The sequence below is a fragment of the Penaeus vannamei genome, chromosome 9, assembly GCF_042767895.1.
Source record: "Penaeus vannamei isolate JL-2024 chromosome 9, ASM4276789v1, whole genome shotgun sequence".
Taxonomy (NCBI): domain Eukaryota; kingdom Metazoa; phylum Arthropoda; class Malacostraca; order Decapoda; family Penaeidae; genus Penaeus; species Penaeus vannamei.
This window is the reverse complement of record NC_091557.1, coordinates 19,959,604-19,976,173: the sequence shown is the minus strand read 5'-3', so window position 1 is coordinate 19,976,173 and position 16,570 is coordinate 19,959,604. Positions and strand designations below refer to the sequence as shown.

The following is a 16,570-nucleotide window of genomic DNA, read 5'->3' as shown; positions in this document are numbered from 1 at the left end:
ATATATATATATATATATATATATATATATATATATATATATATATATATATATATATATATATATACCAGTGCATAAAACTAGTGAAAGAAACGAAAATGCGCCCAAAAGTTCGGTTCAAAGTGTTGCCAATTGTTTTGTTTCACATGAAATTACAGAAATACAACAATAAATTATCCCACCATATTTTCCCCAACAATCTAATTTATGTGTCCATCAATAAAACATGACGCCCACAACAAATAGATAAAATAACTAACCATCGCAACAAGAAAAAGGTCCTACCAAGCCCACCTGGCAACACTGCGGCGAGGCTGGGATAGCCATGTGGTCGAGCGTGAAAGTCAACTCCAAAGATTTTAAAATAATTTGAAAATCCCCCCCCCCCCCCCACGCACACAACCCCTCGACGCCCGGGGATTTTGCAGGAGTAAACTGAGCGTGCTGTGGAAGTGAATTTGAGGAGGAATAAGTTGTGATAATGGCGTACGAAATGGTAATGCCGGTAATAGCAGGTGCTTCTGGGGTCTTTGCTGGCTGTGCCGTGTTATACAGCAAAATAAGGTAAGAAGAAGGATAGACGAGCAGAATATGAAGTGCAAATGGATTACTGAGTAAGAAGAAAGTAAATGAATAGGTGAGGTAAACTAAGTAAATTAGCGTGATCGGGAAGAATAGAGAAGGAATACATAAATAAGGCTTATTTTTCAAATACATTCATCAATAAAAGTTAAGTGAATTGATAATCATAGATAATTAAGGTAAGATCTGGAATTTATTGAATGCCAAAGTTTTTTATTGACCTTTTTATTTGTAATCTTTGTTTTGATTCTTATGCATTTATAATTTTGAAATTAGGGGTTGTTTTTTCCCCAGCTTGAGAATGTAATAATTGTTTATGGTAGTTGTTGCTGAGAGCAACATACCCTCTGGAGACAAAGTTTCAAATCCATGATATAGAAGCCAAAAAATTCAAATCAAACCTTTCTTCCTTTATATTTATTCTCTAACCCTCTGTGCCCCCCTACCCCCTCCTTTATTTTCACTTCATGCTAACTTACAGGAAATGCAGCATTAAGAACTCTGGCTTTGTTATGGACTTAAGTCTATGAGTGGTGACATGCAGTTAGGGTAAAAAAAAGGTGTTTTTTGTGGATGCGTCGTAGCAAGCATAGATGATGTGTGGGCTGCAACCTACGAGGAAATGGCATTTATGGCGCAAGCAACAGTGATAGTTTTTCACTTTTGATAATGATGTTTTAAAGTGACCCCATACTTCCACTTTATTAGCACTTTGTGCCTACTTACAGAAGATGGACATTAAGAACTCTGGCTGTGAGGGTGTTGTGGACTTTGTTGCTGAGCAGTGATATGCAGGAGATATTTTCATCATTTAGCAGTAAATATGAGGTGGCTGTAGTTGTACCTATGTTGTTTCTTACTCTGTGGTCACTGCTATCTCATAGTGTAAGAAATAGAGCAAGAAACAACAAAGTTTAAGCTGCAGTAGCCTCAGATTTACTGTTAAATGACGAAAATGTCCGGTGTATATCACTGCTTAGAGACAAGAGCACAACACCCTCTATAAGTTGGCATGAAATGCTAATACAGGAGAGCTTGCCCTCCTGTCTAGGGAATAAATAGAAGGTAATAAAGGTTATATTGGGTATTTGGGTTTGCGTGATACCCTGGATTTTAGAATTAGTGTCTGGAGGGTGCATCGATCTCAGTAACAATTACCTTTCATCATTTTGTGGCCACAGCAATTGCACCTGAGTTGTTTGTCTGTATTTCTTATGCTCTATAGAATAGTATTGCCCATTGCCCTCCATTTCTGTTAACATAGTTTATATAAGCATCTCTTTAACATCATTTGATGCTTAACTCATAATCTACAGATTCAGAAAATAAACTAATATTTGACCTGGGGTGACAGTAAATAAAATCCACCTTTTGGGCATGCTGAGATCTTCCACTTCCTTGGTCCTTCTTTGGGAAATGTTGCTCCGTCATTTAAAAAATGTGTGTGTTTGTGTGTGTGTGTGTGTTTGTGTGTGTGTGTGTGTATGTGTGTGTGTGTGTGTGTGTGTGTGTGTGTGTGTGTGTGTGTGTGTCTGTCTGTCTGTCTGTCTGTACATATATATATATATATATATATATATATATATATATATATATATATATATATATATATATATATAAAGGAATTATGTTATCCATATCACCTTCAGTGCCCTAAGTAGGAATGTTGAAAGTCCTCCATAACAAGGGAAGGGCTAAACAACTGATGCTTTTTGTAAAGGTTGTGCTAGGATAAGTAAGTCTGAGGCAGCAAGCATTGTTAAGTAAATTTTGCATAAAGATGGGCTTTTTCAAATGTATTGTTCACACAATATCACCAAAATATAATTTGCTTTATCTACAATGAAAAGATACATGTGACAAGTTGTTGATTATTTATGATTGACAAAATGAGGCTTATAATTGATTGAAATATAACATTATATATTGCTATCCTGTCTTCAGTGGTTTATTCTTATTATCAGGTATTAACCCAATGCCGACAGGTATAAAAGTTTGGCAAGTGGATTTAATAACTGGATTGTTGGCGCGCATCAGTAATTTCCCGTTTTTGTCTGGCTAGTTCGGTAGTTTGTGAGCAACATTTGGCACCCAAAAGCTTATTTTTCTATAGTTGATAAAAATATTATAATTTTGAAGGCTTACCTTCATTTTAGATGCTATTGCCAATAATCTTTACCAAATGAAAGAAGCTTTTACCATTGGAGAAAAACATCCGATGAACCAATGGTGCGGGAATGGGCATGTTATGAAGTCATCCGTTTTTTGGTCCACAACAGCCATGGCAATTACGTACATGCCACCTGTCGGCTAGTGGTTAAGATATGGGTAATAAGGAAAAAGAATATTACATTTAAGTTTTATGGAGAAATAAAATCTATTCGGTGTATTACTAAATTTTAGAGCTTTATTATTTGCTTTTTTTTTAACTAACATTATCCCTTGTTTGATATAAGCATTATCATTTTATGTTTGGCATATATTTCTTCAAATTTATTTAGTTATTCCTTCATTACAGGCCAAGATTTCCTGTCAGTGTCAACTGCTGGTTTTGTAACAAAGATACGAAAGTTGAATTTAGACATAAAGAGGGCTGGATGTGTCCTTCATGTGAGCAGTACAATGGATTCACAGAGGTGTGTATTTTTGGTGCTAGGTAGCTCTTGATAGATTTTTTTTTTTTTTTTTTTTTTTTTTTTTTTTTTTTTTTTTTTTTTTTGTAAAGTTTATTGGAAGGCCCATGTATACAAAGGTGTTATCAGGCCATATACTCGATAATGTGTTTATTAAGTGTTTTGTTGATTTAAACGTTCTCTAAAATAAGCACTGAAGTGTTCACGTTAATGCACTGTAATGTTATTGTGGAGCATTAAATGAACATATAGATACTTTTGTTATAAGAGAGTTTTAACTAACCAGACATTTAATAAACATTTTCTGGCAATTGGCTTCAGAAATACCTTTGGAGGCACATACCTTCCTTTATATACCAAGAAAATCTAAAACACTTTATAGTACTTTTTAAGCTATACTATTTAGACCATAATTTTTCTGACAGACTGTAAGGAAATGAATATCATGTCAATGGTTTTACGTAATACAATTGTACAGCACTTACCAACAGAGGGCTGTGATAAAGCAGTTGTACTATTCAGTGAACGCTATACATTTTTTAGGCTCTTTCAGCAAATTCCATAACGTGAAAACAAATAACTGACACAGCAAAGAATTTTTTTTATAATGGTTGCAGCAATGACATGCTATAATTGTGTGGAAGATAGGTATTTTTTTTTTCTTCTTCTTCTTCTTTCTTTCTTTCTTTTCTCTCTCTCTCTATATATATCCATTATGAGTGGTGACATTTTATAGTTTAATAATAAAGTTTAAATATAGATGATTTGGTCAGTAAAAAGCCTTACTGCCCTACCTATCTCATCTGTTTATGATTGCATTTATAGTTACCAATGATTTTACTATTACAAGTGCATTAGTGAATCTGGGCCCTGGAAGTGGAAACTAATGGTAAACTAATCAATGTTAATAAGCCTGTTATCTCTTTAAGGATGGTGATTACAACCGTGACTTACCTGCTCAATACTGCAGCAGCCTAAACTCCCCAGTGGGTTGTCAGATGGCTAAGAAACCTCAAACTCAGCCAAGTCTTGCTTTAGGTAATGGCTTTTGTCAAACATGCAATCTCAACCAAACGTTAAAAGTTCGAGCATTAGCAGACTACACACCAATTGATCCAGATAATTATGACCAAGAAATAGAGGATTACAGGTAAGGCAATCTTTACTCCTAAAAGTAATTTTCTTTGTAATTTTGTAATTCTTGATATTTTCTGTTAATTCATCCTTTATTTGTCTATTTATTAAATCTAAATTGTGTAAATGTTTTGGATATTCTTACATAGATTGAAGATGATGATCTGTTTTGCAGTGATGCATAGAAACAAATGTATGATAAAAAAAATGTTGATTGTACTATGATCACCAGTTTTAATTGTAATTTGAATAGAAATACTCTTGTTGACAATAAAATATAAACATGTTAAACTAATTATATCTGTACTCCACAGAAAGAGATTGGAGAGGGTGTATGCCCTCTGCCGACAGTGCGAAGCAACCTTGCATCAGACTTTGGGAAAGCAGGATTCATGGTTGAAGCCAAAGTTAATTTCCTGGAGACTGATGTTAAGTTCTCAAAATAAAGCCCAGATATATGCAGTAAGCTTGTGAAGTATTTACATTGTTCATTAGACTGATTGAAATGGTGTATTCTCTTGGAAGTAAAAACTTGAATCTTTTTTCTTTTCTTTTCTTTTCAAAAGGATGATTGGTATTAATGTTTCACTTTGCTTATTTCTGTGTTGTTAATTTTTTCTGTTGCTCTGAGAATAAACATGTTTCAGTATCTGAGTATGAATTAATAAGAAGAATCTATGAATTTTAGATTTCTAACATCTACCCTCTTCATCCACAGACTGTCAAGAACTCAGCAAGTCGAATCCCAGCATACCTACTTATTTTCCATTTAATAGGTGTAATTATTTCTCTTGCTCTCTTTTTGTGTAACCTCCATCATTTGCAACAAGACTCGGGTAAAAAGGTTGTGTCCCTCGATTTTGGTATGGATCTGGAAGTGTACCTCAGCACGCTCTACAAGTTTGTATCACCGCTTATCATCATTGGGCTGACCTTAGTCCTTATTGTCATATTCTGCTCAGGAAAAGAGGCCCTCTTGGTAAGGAAAGATACAGTTTTATTTAGATAACCTTGTGTTGTTAATTTCAATAGATCACAAATCAAAAATAGCAGTTGGTTCTATTAAGGGGAAGAGTCGGCAGTACGATCACAAAATTCGTTATCCGATCCTGCTTGCTTTAGTTTTTTTAGCTAGGTCAATCATTTTTTTACACAAAGTGCATAGGTATGTGATGCGTGTATACAAGAAATTTGATTTAAAAAAACGTAAATTTTTGCACTAAAAAAACAAACAAACAAACAAGCGGGATGATAGAATTCAAAAATTATGTGATGGTTTCTTTATCGTGAATAGTACTGCAGTTTCCTTCTGACCAGAGTTCGTCAACAAATAGGAGTACCAAATGTAGCATTTCTGTAAATCTATCTGAAACGACAATGTTTAACTTACCTTGCAAAATATTGACTTTTTTTCGTCAAAAAATTGACATTAATTTTTCAGTAAAAAATGTATTTGGTAGAAATAATGCATGACTTAGCTACAGTTAGTAGATACGCACTGGACGATCATTTTGCAACAGGAATGATTAAAATCGCGTAATTACATACAAAGTTCATAGTACTACCATGAATGAAAATATGATTTTGAGAAAATCGCTGTTTTTGTCATTCATCTTCATTACACCTTAAAGGTCATACCAATGATTATCAAATGTGACTATTTACTTAAACAGTTCCTTGGCCTTTAATAGGTGGTAGAGTTTCAGCCCTTGTTCAGGTAATTTCAGGTCATCTTTATGTCAAGGTTAGGTTAGGTTAGGTGGGAGTGTTCTCTGAAAAGTATACTTTCAGATGTCAAAGCTCCTGGTCCCTCTGTCATTTACGTATCATAGTACATAATAAATCGTATATTATGCATTTCTGATATAAAAATGACATATTGTTAGGTTTTCAACAGTTTGAAAACAAAATGTGTACTCCCGAAAACTTTATCAATCGCACTGTTCTCCCGTACTTGCTGCTGCTGCCTGTCTGCTGAACGCAGCCTAAAGTGTCGTACAGCAATATCATACCAAAGAAATTCGCAAAAACAGTCGAAAAAATGCTGAAAATACAAGAAAAACAAAGCATGAAGTAAAAAGGGGTGTGGCAGCATGAGGGCATTTAAATACCCCAGACCTTTAAACCGCGGAAAGGAGCGCATTACGCATCTGGCAACCGGCGCCCTGGGTGCATCACATGGTCATGTATCCACACACCAAGTTTGAAAAAATTGTAATTTGTGAACCGTACTGACGACTCTTCCCCTGAAGCATATAAATTTTTTAAGGATTTGTTTTGGGAATCTTAACTCTCCCATGAGATAAAACAAAAGAATGATGTCGGACATTTCAAAATCTAGTGTTATTGTATAATTTTCAGAAATAACATTGACCACTTGTCTCTGGGGATGGCATGTGTGTACATGTTATGCACACTGTGCATTCCGTTTAGTAGTTGTTTTTACATATAGATGGCTCCACAAGTATTAAGTCAACAATGAGCCAATTACGAGAATTATTGTCTCACCTGTTTACCCTTTTCCTTGATTTTTGATAATAGTAGTATTTGATAATGAAGTTAGTAATGTCAATAATATAGCCCTCCCCTTTGTTTACAACGAAAATAACAGTGTCGGTATTAGTAGCATTATTAAAAAAAGTGTTTTCCCACTATTTCAAGGTAAGCTAAGGTCACAAGATCTACTAAGTGGCTCCTTTGTGGATAAGCACTGCCAGAGCTATCTATATACAGATACATTTAACAAAACAATATTTCCAAGTTAATTGGATAATGGTTAACCCTAAAATGATGGGGCATGATTTATTTGTAGTGTATTAATTCGGAACAGTCTAGACTTTGTGCCTAAACTATGTACATCCGAGCCACCCACTATGAGTCCGTATACACATCATAGGCCATTACATCATATTGGCTATAGCCGTACCCATCAATGAGTGAGTAATACAAATAAGTATGATAGACAACAAAGGTCATATAGCCCTATGGTAAAGTATTGTAGCGAAAGGGGAAAAAATGAGTGGACGATTACAATACAATTTGTTAGATGAAAAAGGTTAGAGAGCGTTACAGGATAGCATGGTAGTGAAAAGAGTAAAGAGGGGGAGCAAATGAAATAAGACAGAGATTAATAAAAGAGGAAAGGGTAAGAGTGTAGGACAATTGGATGAAATGGAGAGTACCTGTGTCTGAGGAAGGAAGAGGAACACTAAGAAAACTGGCAAAGTAGTCCTTAGAAATGAGTGTTGGAGAAGTAGGAGTCATTATGATACAATCAACAGATAATACAGGTAGAGATGAGTATTGGAGAAGTAGGAGGAAAAGAACCCAGGGAATGAGATAAGGAAATAGGTGAAGGTGGTAAAGTATCAAGAAGAATGTCAGGGGATGGATCTGGAGGATGACACTATTGAGATATGAAGAGTCATGTGACCATCCAGGTGGGAGTGATAAGGATAAAGTTATAAGAAGAGAGAATGGTGTTGCACATGGAGGAGGGGATAGGGTGTTTTGGCAGAGTAGGAAGAGGGGCAGGGGAAACTTGAGGATGATGATGAATATCCGCAAATATTTTGAATGTAGAGGGAATAGCCACAGTGGGATTAGAGGGTGGATGAGGCAACAGAGCATTCCCTTGAGTCATATTTAGGAAGTTTTGGATATCTTAAAAAGTTTCTGGAGAGGAGTTTGTGGGGAGGTCTATGAAACAAAGGTTTTCTTGTGACAAGAAGAGGGGATAGATGTCTGATTTGGACTAGAAAAGAAATTTGACTGGGGGAGAGACGGAGTAGAGGTAGGATAGTTCAGGGTAGAGGGAAGAGATACTGGGGACAATGTTGAGACATCTTGAGAAGATGGGAGGGGAGTGGAGCAAAGGAGTTTTGGAATAAGTAGAGAGAAAAATCTTGTCAGTATGCTTCCTGTCTGGCATCATGTAGAGTGAGGCCTAGCTTAAATCAGAACTGCTACCTCACATTTGAGCACATAGACAAAGCAGCTCCAATAAAAATATTATGAAAGCCCCTACAACTCGTGCATGCATGTGACTGTGCAATGCAATTTGAACAATTGTGACCAAATTGGGTACACAAAGGGCAACAGGCTGTGGAACAAGTGTTGGCTGGATGTCCAAAACACCAACATTTCTGACATTGATGAGGAAGGGGTTAATATGGTCAAACAGGGCAGGACACAACTATAAACTTCATGGGAGAGGTCATGTCTACAGAAGATAATTATGGCAATATTGGTGTAGGACTTATGCTAGCCTCTGGGAGGAATAGTGTAGCACTGTACTGCCAATGCATCATAGTCAATGAGGCAGGTCATTTCACAGTTAGTCTGACAAGTCCTTGTCATGTATGGGACAATCAGCTGGGGTGACAGAGACAGTTTCAGTACAAGTATTAACCCATTAACACAGGTATATCTTGAAGCAAAAAATAAAAGATTCCGGTCGGCTACAGCAGCGGCCCACAACTGAGTCAGAGCGCGAGACTCAATACAGTGTCACACAGGCGGGCCACCCAGCAATGTTTATTTTTCGGTTGTCTCATATGTAGGACACCCATCGTTAGTGGGTTAAGAGAGGAGTGAGTTTGATTAGGAATAGGTTTGCCAGTGAGGTCAATTAGGGTAGGCAGTGTACAAGCTTGGAACTCTGATGTAACTGTGATAAGACATGAATGATTGGGATATCAAGAAGGGGGTATTAGTATCAGTGGTGAGAGCCAGAAATGGCATGTGCGTACATGCCATACCCACTGCATGTTTGATTTAGTAATTGTTTTTATGTATAGATGGCTCCATAAGTACTAAGTCACCAATGAGCCAATTACAAGAATTACCTGTCGCACCTGTTTACCCTTTTCCTTGATTTTCATTAATATTTTCAAGTATTTACTATTGCTGTTAGTAATGTCGGTAATAATATAGTTATCATAATAATTATAACAAAGCATTAGTTATAAAAAAAAAAAAAAAAAAAAAAAAAAAAAAAAGGAAAAAGGAAAAGTCAAGTCACAAAATCTCCTAATTAACTCCTTTGTGGCTAAGCACTGGCAAAACCATTTATGTACAGAAACATTTGACAAAACAATCTTAAGTCAACACAACATTTTCATGCTGGTATTGGGTTAAATATTTGCGGATATTCATCATCATCCTCAAGTTTCCCCTGCCCCTCTTCCTACTCTGCCAAAACACCCTATCCCCTCCTCCATGTGCAACACCATTCTCTCTTCTTATAACTTTATCCTTATCACTCCCACCTGGATGGTCACATGACTCTTCATATCTCAATAGTGTCATCCTCCAGATCCATCCCCTGACATTCTTCTTGATACTTTACCACCTTCACCTATTTCCTTATCTCATTCCCTGGGTTCTTTTCCTCCTACTTCTCCAATACTCATCTCTACCTGTATTATCTGTTGATTGTATCATAATGACTCCTACTTCTCCAACACTCATTTCTAAGGACTACTTTGCCAGTTTTCTTAGTGTTCCTCTTCCTTCCTCAGACACAGGTACTCTCCATTTCATCCAATTGTCCTACACTCTTACCCTTTCCTCTTTTATTAATCTCTGTCTTATTTCATTTGCTCCCCCTCTTTACTCTTTTCACTACCATGCTATCCTGTAACGCTCTCTAACCTTTTTCATCTAACAAATTGTATTGTAATCGTCCACTCATTTTTTCCCCTTTCGCTACAATACTTTACCATAGGGCTATATGACCTTTGTTGTCTATCATACTTATTTGTATTACTCACTCATTGATGGGTACGGCTATAGCCAATATGATGTAATGGCCTATGATGTGTATACGGACTCATAGTGGGTGGCTCGGATGTACATAGTTTAGGCACAAAGTCTAGACTGTTCCGAATTAATACACTACAAATAAATCATGCCCCATCATTTTAGGGTTAACCATTATCCAATTAACTTGGAAAATGGGAAAAAGAAAAGAAAATCAGAAAAAGATAAAATAATATTGGAAAGAGGAGGCAATGAGTCTACTGCACAGTAGTGTTCGTGTGGAGCAGGCCTGCAAGCCACACACCTGGGAGAATTGCCTCTCAGGTAAGCCCAATGTCCTGATTTTGGGGCATGTTTGGAAAGCAAGGTACCTAGATCCAGTTGTTGATAATTCACTTTCTTTGTTCCAGGTCTCAGATGCTATAGCAAGTTTCATATGGGTTGGCTTGTTAGCTCTCACATCTTCAAAGCAACTGATTTCAAAAAAGGATTATAATCCTCTTCAGGTGAGTCTAAGATTCATGTATTTAGTCAGTGTTTAATTAATGCATTGCCACTAGAAACATGTAACGTTCATGGTAGTTTTGTTTTGTGAATTATGTTTGCACAAACACAGCTTCACAAGTGCTCAGCCTACGTGACTTCACCTGATTTCCTCTTCCCTTGATTTTTTTTTTTTTTTTTTTTTTTTTTTTTTTTTTTTTTTTTTTTCTTTTTCCTGATGCTGTTTATGTTGATAAAATTACTATTACTCTTATTATTGACATTTTAATTATGATTTTAACAATAATACTAATAATATTTTTTTAAAATCCAAAAATCTAAGAAAAGGGGAAAGAGACGAGATAAGCAGGACTGGTGTATAACTGTCTCCTTGTTGACTAAGTACTTGTGGTGCCTTCTGTGTGTAAGCACAATGAATAAAACTAAAATTACAGACTTCCTCCACTCCATTAATGAAGAAAAAACTCAGATAGATATTCTGTATGGTATCAGGTCCTGCTCTCTGGTGCAGCTGTCATATTCACCCTGTGGACAACATTTGTCCCCAGAACAAGCAATTCAACAAAGACCAAGAACAAGCCCCCGCTCAATAAGTATGTGGTTCGTAGGACGTTAATTTTGGTTTCTTATTTTGATTTCATTCTGTATTTAAAAAAATAATTTTTTGCTTACTTTATTATTGTAAGTACGTGTTTGTCTGTGAATGTTAAATGTTTTTCACACTTTCTTTTTCAATTTTTCTCTTTGCATTACTTACCCTATGGAATTTTTTCTTTTCTTTCTTGTTTATGACATGCATGTACTGTGTAGATTACTTTTAATAACTTTTCTTTTCAGTTCTTTTCTTCAAAATTGTGACATAATTAACAGTGGTTCTTTCTTTGCCTGCTTGTGGCATGAACAAACATTATGGAATTATGTTAAAAATAAGATGACTTGATGACTATATTGCAAAAGTTGTACACATACATGACTCAAGCAACAAGGAATATCATAATCTAATGTTTTTTCCACCTCTGCCTTAGGAGTATGATGAGCAACACATCTAGTGCTTGTCTAGAAGACTCCCAGTGCACTCTTAATGCTAGTCTGACTGATGACCTCAACAACATAACTCCTCCCAGCACTTCTCGCCCAAATGATGTTACTTCTACGCCCATTCCACAAATGAACTTCCAGCCAAAAGAATCTGTTGATCTAGATTCAACAATGGGGAGCCTCAAAATTAGTAACCCTGCAAAAAATGATTGTAGGATCCAGCCAAACACTCCATTCTCACCCAAAGCGCTGTTTTCAGAGAAGCCAGGATACAATCCAAGACTTAATGACACTTATTGCAGCCAGCAAGCTCCTATGAGTCCTTCACGGCTTTCAACAAAAAATATCACACAGTCTTCATGGGTTGCTGGAGGATACTGGGGTCACCCAGTCAGTCCAACTCGTGAATTTTCTCAGCATAAAGCACCTACTTTAGGAATGATGCAGCATGGACAGACAAATTTATATCCCTTGTCACGGTCCTCCAGTCAGAGTTCAGGGTTTGTGTCGCACAGCAGCGGACTGCCATCCTTTAATTCTCAAATGCCATGTAGCCTACCTAATTCTCTTCATGGTTCATTGTGTGGAGATGCAGATCGTGTTTCAGTTTTGTCAGAGCCTGCCTACAAGCCATGGGGATACCCAGGATCTATGTATGCATCAGATACAGCATCACAGTACAGCTTTGCACGGCAAAGAGGTCCAGGAAAAAGTGATGCACAATCTCTCTACAGTTGTGTATCTGCTTTGTCCGAGAGGTCTCATGGTAGAGGTCCTCCTTCACCCACTGCCAGTACTACTTACCTATTTCAGGATGCTCTTGGAAACCTTAGTGAAAATTCTAGTAATAGTAGTTCAACTAGAAACACTACAAAAGTCCGTAAGGCAGACACTACTGTCATGGATGTACAGAAAAGAAATGGAAGTCGGCCAAAGCAAATGCTTAATTATCGAAATCCTTGGATAGCATTTTTCCTGGGTATGAGTATAGCTGCCAATTGTTTCTTTGCCATTCTCCTCTTTGGGCGAGCAGATGTACATTCTCTAATTAGTACATAGTGATTAGTTTATCATGATACAAATTAATTACTGCCATAGGTATTGCTATTACAGGCAATCTGTTCCTTTAGATATAGGTAAGTTTTGAATGTTAATGATGTGTAATTTCCACTAGGCTTTTTTTCTGTTATGGAATAGGTTTTTAAAAGCAGAATCTTCTGCAAAGACAATAAAAAATCGGACTAGTACAAAAAGAAACTCAGAGTCTTCAAGTGATTACATAAAAAAGGGGGGAAATACATTTTAATTGTGGCCATATACCATATATTCTGAATCATATATCTTATGTTCTGAATCATTCCACTGCCTCTGCTCTACTTTTATAATGAATAAATTAAAAATAACATTTGATGGTAGAGTCAGTTAAATTATATTACTGGGACCAAAGATACATAAATGTGTATAATATTACTAAATATAGTTTCCACTGTAGCCTTCTATTACAAGTATGGTGTGTATAATTTAAAATGTTTTTTTCATGTTTAGGGATTTATTTCAGAAATCAGTCAATCACACTGTCAATTAAGATTGTATATCAAATATTATGACACTGAAGCTTGATTTTCATAAATATGATTTATGGATTGCTTTTCACCTGTTACCTGTACCCAGGGTTATCAGGGTTGTATTGAAATGTGATAGATAATAATGTGTATTTTTCTTGGTTAAGTCAACTTCAACATGCTTTAACCTCGCATATGGTTTGCAATGCTCATTTTGTGTATGCATACAGAGAGACTTATTTATATATTCCACAGATATGATTTTGTAATTTGAATGGTTGTTTCAGTGTTTGATATTAAGATCATTATGATATTTTGTATACCTGAAGCATATTCAGATGTTTTTGTTGCCAGTTTGAATTATTGTTAAATTTTGAGTATTTGCTTAATGCTTTGTCAATCTCTGCTTGGAATTTAATGGTATTTAATGGGGGCAAAGCTTTTATATTATACAGATAATTCTTGGTCAAGAAAAATATTTACCCTTTTTGAAAACCACTGGCTCCAAACAGTGAGTTGTGTATGTTTGATAATAAACGACTTTTAATTGATATGCGTCTATTATTTATACGATCCTCCAGATTACCATATTAGTTTCACCTGTGTAGATAGAAAGTGGAGTGGTTTTAGTATCAGAGTATGTGCTTCGAATATTGAAGTTGATTATAAGAAAAATTCTATAAGTCTTCCACTATAGTGAGCATTTCAGGTTTGCCCCCCCCCCCCCCAATCCCTTGCCTGTTGTTGTCGTGGGGGGGCTTAGAAGACGAAGACTGAGATCCAATACAGGGATCTCCCCTGCCTAGGGCCTCAGCCCTCGACTCAACTAATTTTGCATGGTCTTTTCCCTCTCCAGCTTTTGTTTCCGTCTCTTCTCCATCCCCTTCTGCTATCTACTTCCTAAGGTGTGAGAGCCGTGCTGAGAGGATGAAAGGCTGACCTAGTGCCAGTCCTGAACGGCCTGCGGAAACTATGGGCACTGTACTCCCGACTAATCTAGCCCTTACCTTCAGTAGCGAAAGGAGGTGGACCGATTAGGCCTATTTACATAATCCAGGTTCCCCATGACCAGTAATGAAAATGTAATCCCTTTATTAGAGGCTATGAGGCTAGCCCCTTTATCAAATAGCCCCAACCAAGGCTCTCCTTTGACCACGGCTCCGAACACTGAAACTACTGCCCACTCCTCAATGCCTACTAGTGCATTACCCACCCAAGCAGAGAATCAATCTCCAGAAGACATTCCTACTCACCCAACTTCCTCAAATTCCACTCCACCCCTGCAACCTTCATCAAACAACCAATCCTCCCTTATTACTACCTTGCAACCTTATTCTCCATCATTCCGTAATACTCCCTCTTCCACACGTCCCCGACCATCCACCACCACCAACCCTACAGATATCTTAAATACTCTGTTTAGCCCAGCTAAATGGGACCGATTTTTCGTGATCCCTGCTACAGCTCCTTACTCAGGCAACACTCTTCTCTTTCAACAATGCCTCCAAAAACAAGTAGGCAGAGTCCCTTTCTATACCAGACGCGATCGCTCCCGTCTGGTAACAGTCAGATCAGAAACTGAATCTATAGCACTATCAAATTTAACTGATCATTCTGGCAACCCCATTCCTGCAGAACCTCATCCAACCCTTAATATCTGTACCGGAACTGTCTCTCTCTCCCCAGCAAACTGCCCAGTCGATACCAAAGATTGGTCAGACTGTGGAGAAGACTTATTAGGATGCCTCAAAGACCAAGCTGTGAAATCAGTACATTGCTACACCATTCCTCCTAAAGGTCAACGAAAGAATCCGACCAATATTGCCAAAATTACCTTCCGTACACATGACCTTCCCTTACGTATCTACATTGGTGGACAATCCCTCCCTGTTCGACCATACCAACCCCCTCCCCGTCAATGTCAAAACTGTTGGCGCTTTGGACATCCTGCCAAACATTGATGTTCCACAGACCGATGCCCAATATGTGCCCAACCTGGTCATAATCGATCAAACTGCTCAGCACAAACACGAACATGTGCTAACTGCGTCGGCCCCTATAATGTATTTTATAGAGGCTGTCCCACTTACAAGTTTGAATCAGAGGTAGCAACTCTCAGATACAAAAATGGTCTCACTTTACGTGAAGCCAGACAGGAAGCATGTCGACAAGGTTTCTCTCATACTCCATATTCTAGCAACATCGTTCGCTCAGCCCATCCCCCTCCACCCCAAAATGTCCCCATTTCCACTTCTACATTCTACATCCCTCAGACCAATTCCTTTGCCACTCTAAACCCAGACACCCCAATCTCAACCACAGCTCCTATCTCAACTACAGCCCCAACACCAACCCCTCTCTCTCCCCGCACTACCAGCAGTAGACAGACTAAACGTTCTAACCCTTCTTCCCCTACAGCACAATCACCTCCACCTACCTATACCTTTGTTCCTGAGACACCAGTCTCCTCTTCCCCCCCTCATAAGAAAACCTTTATTCCACAAAACTCTCCAACCAATTCCATTGCAGAAACAATTACCTTCTCACAAAACTCTCCAACAAACTCCACTGCAGAAACAATGGATGACATTCAAAGCTATATGCTTGAGACGCAAGATCCCATAACTCATGCTCCTTCCACACTTGAAGTGGTTGCCGGTATTCATACCCCTCCTACTAATATTCCCCCTACACCCCTTCCTCCTACTCCCTCTCAACACAACCAAACCCCCTCAATCCCATCCACCACTGATATCCATCCTCCCAATACCCATCCTCCTGATATGCATCCCCCTCTTACTCACAGCACCCCTACACCCCTTCCTCCTAATCCCTCTCAAGACAAAACATCCCCTTCAACTCCAACTATCCATCCTTCCGATATTCATCCTCCTAACACTAATACTCCCCACACATCTACTCCCTCCCAACACAACCCACCCCCTTCAACCCCAACTATAGGCACATTCTCCCTCCCTCCATCCCCTCTATCCTTTGCACTCCCTCCCGGATACACACGAGAATCACTCACGGTACAACAATGCCCTTCTCCAGATTCCCTACCTCCTAATATCCCTCCTTTACACCCCCTCGCTCCTTCCCCTTCAAATTCCCCAACACGTACTTACGTTATCATTCGTAAATCAACTAGGATATAGCTCTCCTACATTGGAATATTCGCGGTTTCCGCTCTCATAGATCAGACCTACGTCATATCCTTGCTTCTTATAATTCATCTATTATCTGCCTCCAAGAGACTTTCCTCACACACCCTCCTATTCCAATTCCCAATTACCGCTTTATCTCTTCCCCACACTCCCTTTATGTCTCGTCTATACTTATCCATCATAAAAC

At 37.9% G+C, this 16,570-nt stretch overlaps 1 protein-coding gene across 1 annotated transcript; it reads left to right on the top strand.

Annotated features, from left to right (window-relative positions):
* The first annotated feature begins 300 nt into the window (after positions 1-300).
* LOC113809136 (transmembrane protein 201 homolog) lies at positions 301-13,767 on the top strand. Its single transcript, XM_027360629.2, has 8 exons — positions 301-564; positions 3,101-3,218; positions 4,145-4,365; positions 4,664-4,811; positions 5,068-5,328; positions 10,523-10,618; positions 11,109-11,209; positions 11,642-13,767. The coding sequence occupies exons 1-8, from the start codon at positions 482-484 to the stop codon at positions 12,711-12,713; spliced, it is 2,100 nt and encodes a 699-aa protein (XP_027216430.1). The 5' UTR covers positions 301-481; the 3' UTR covers positions 12,714-13,767.
* The last annotated feature ends 2,803 nt before the right edge of the window (positions 13,768-16,570 follow it).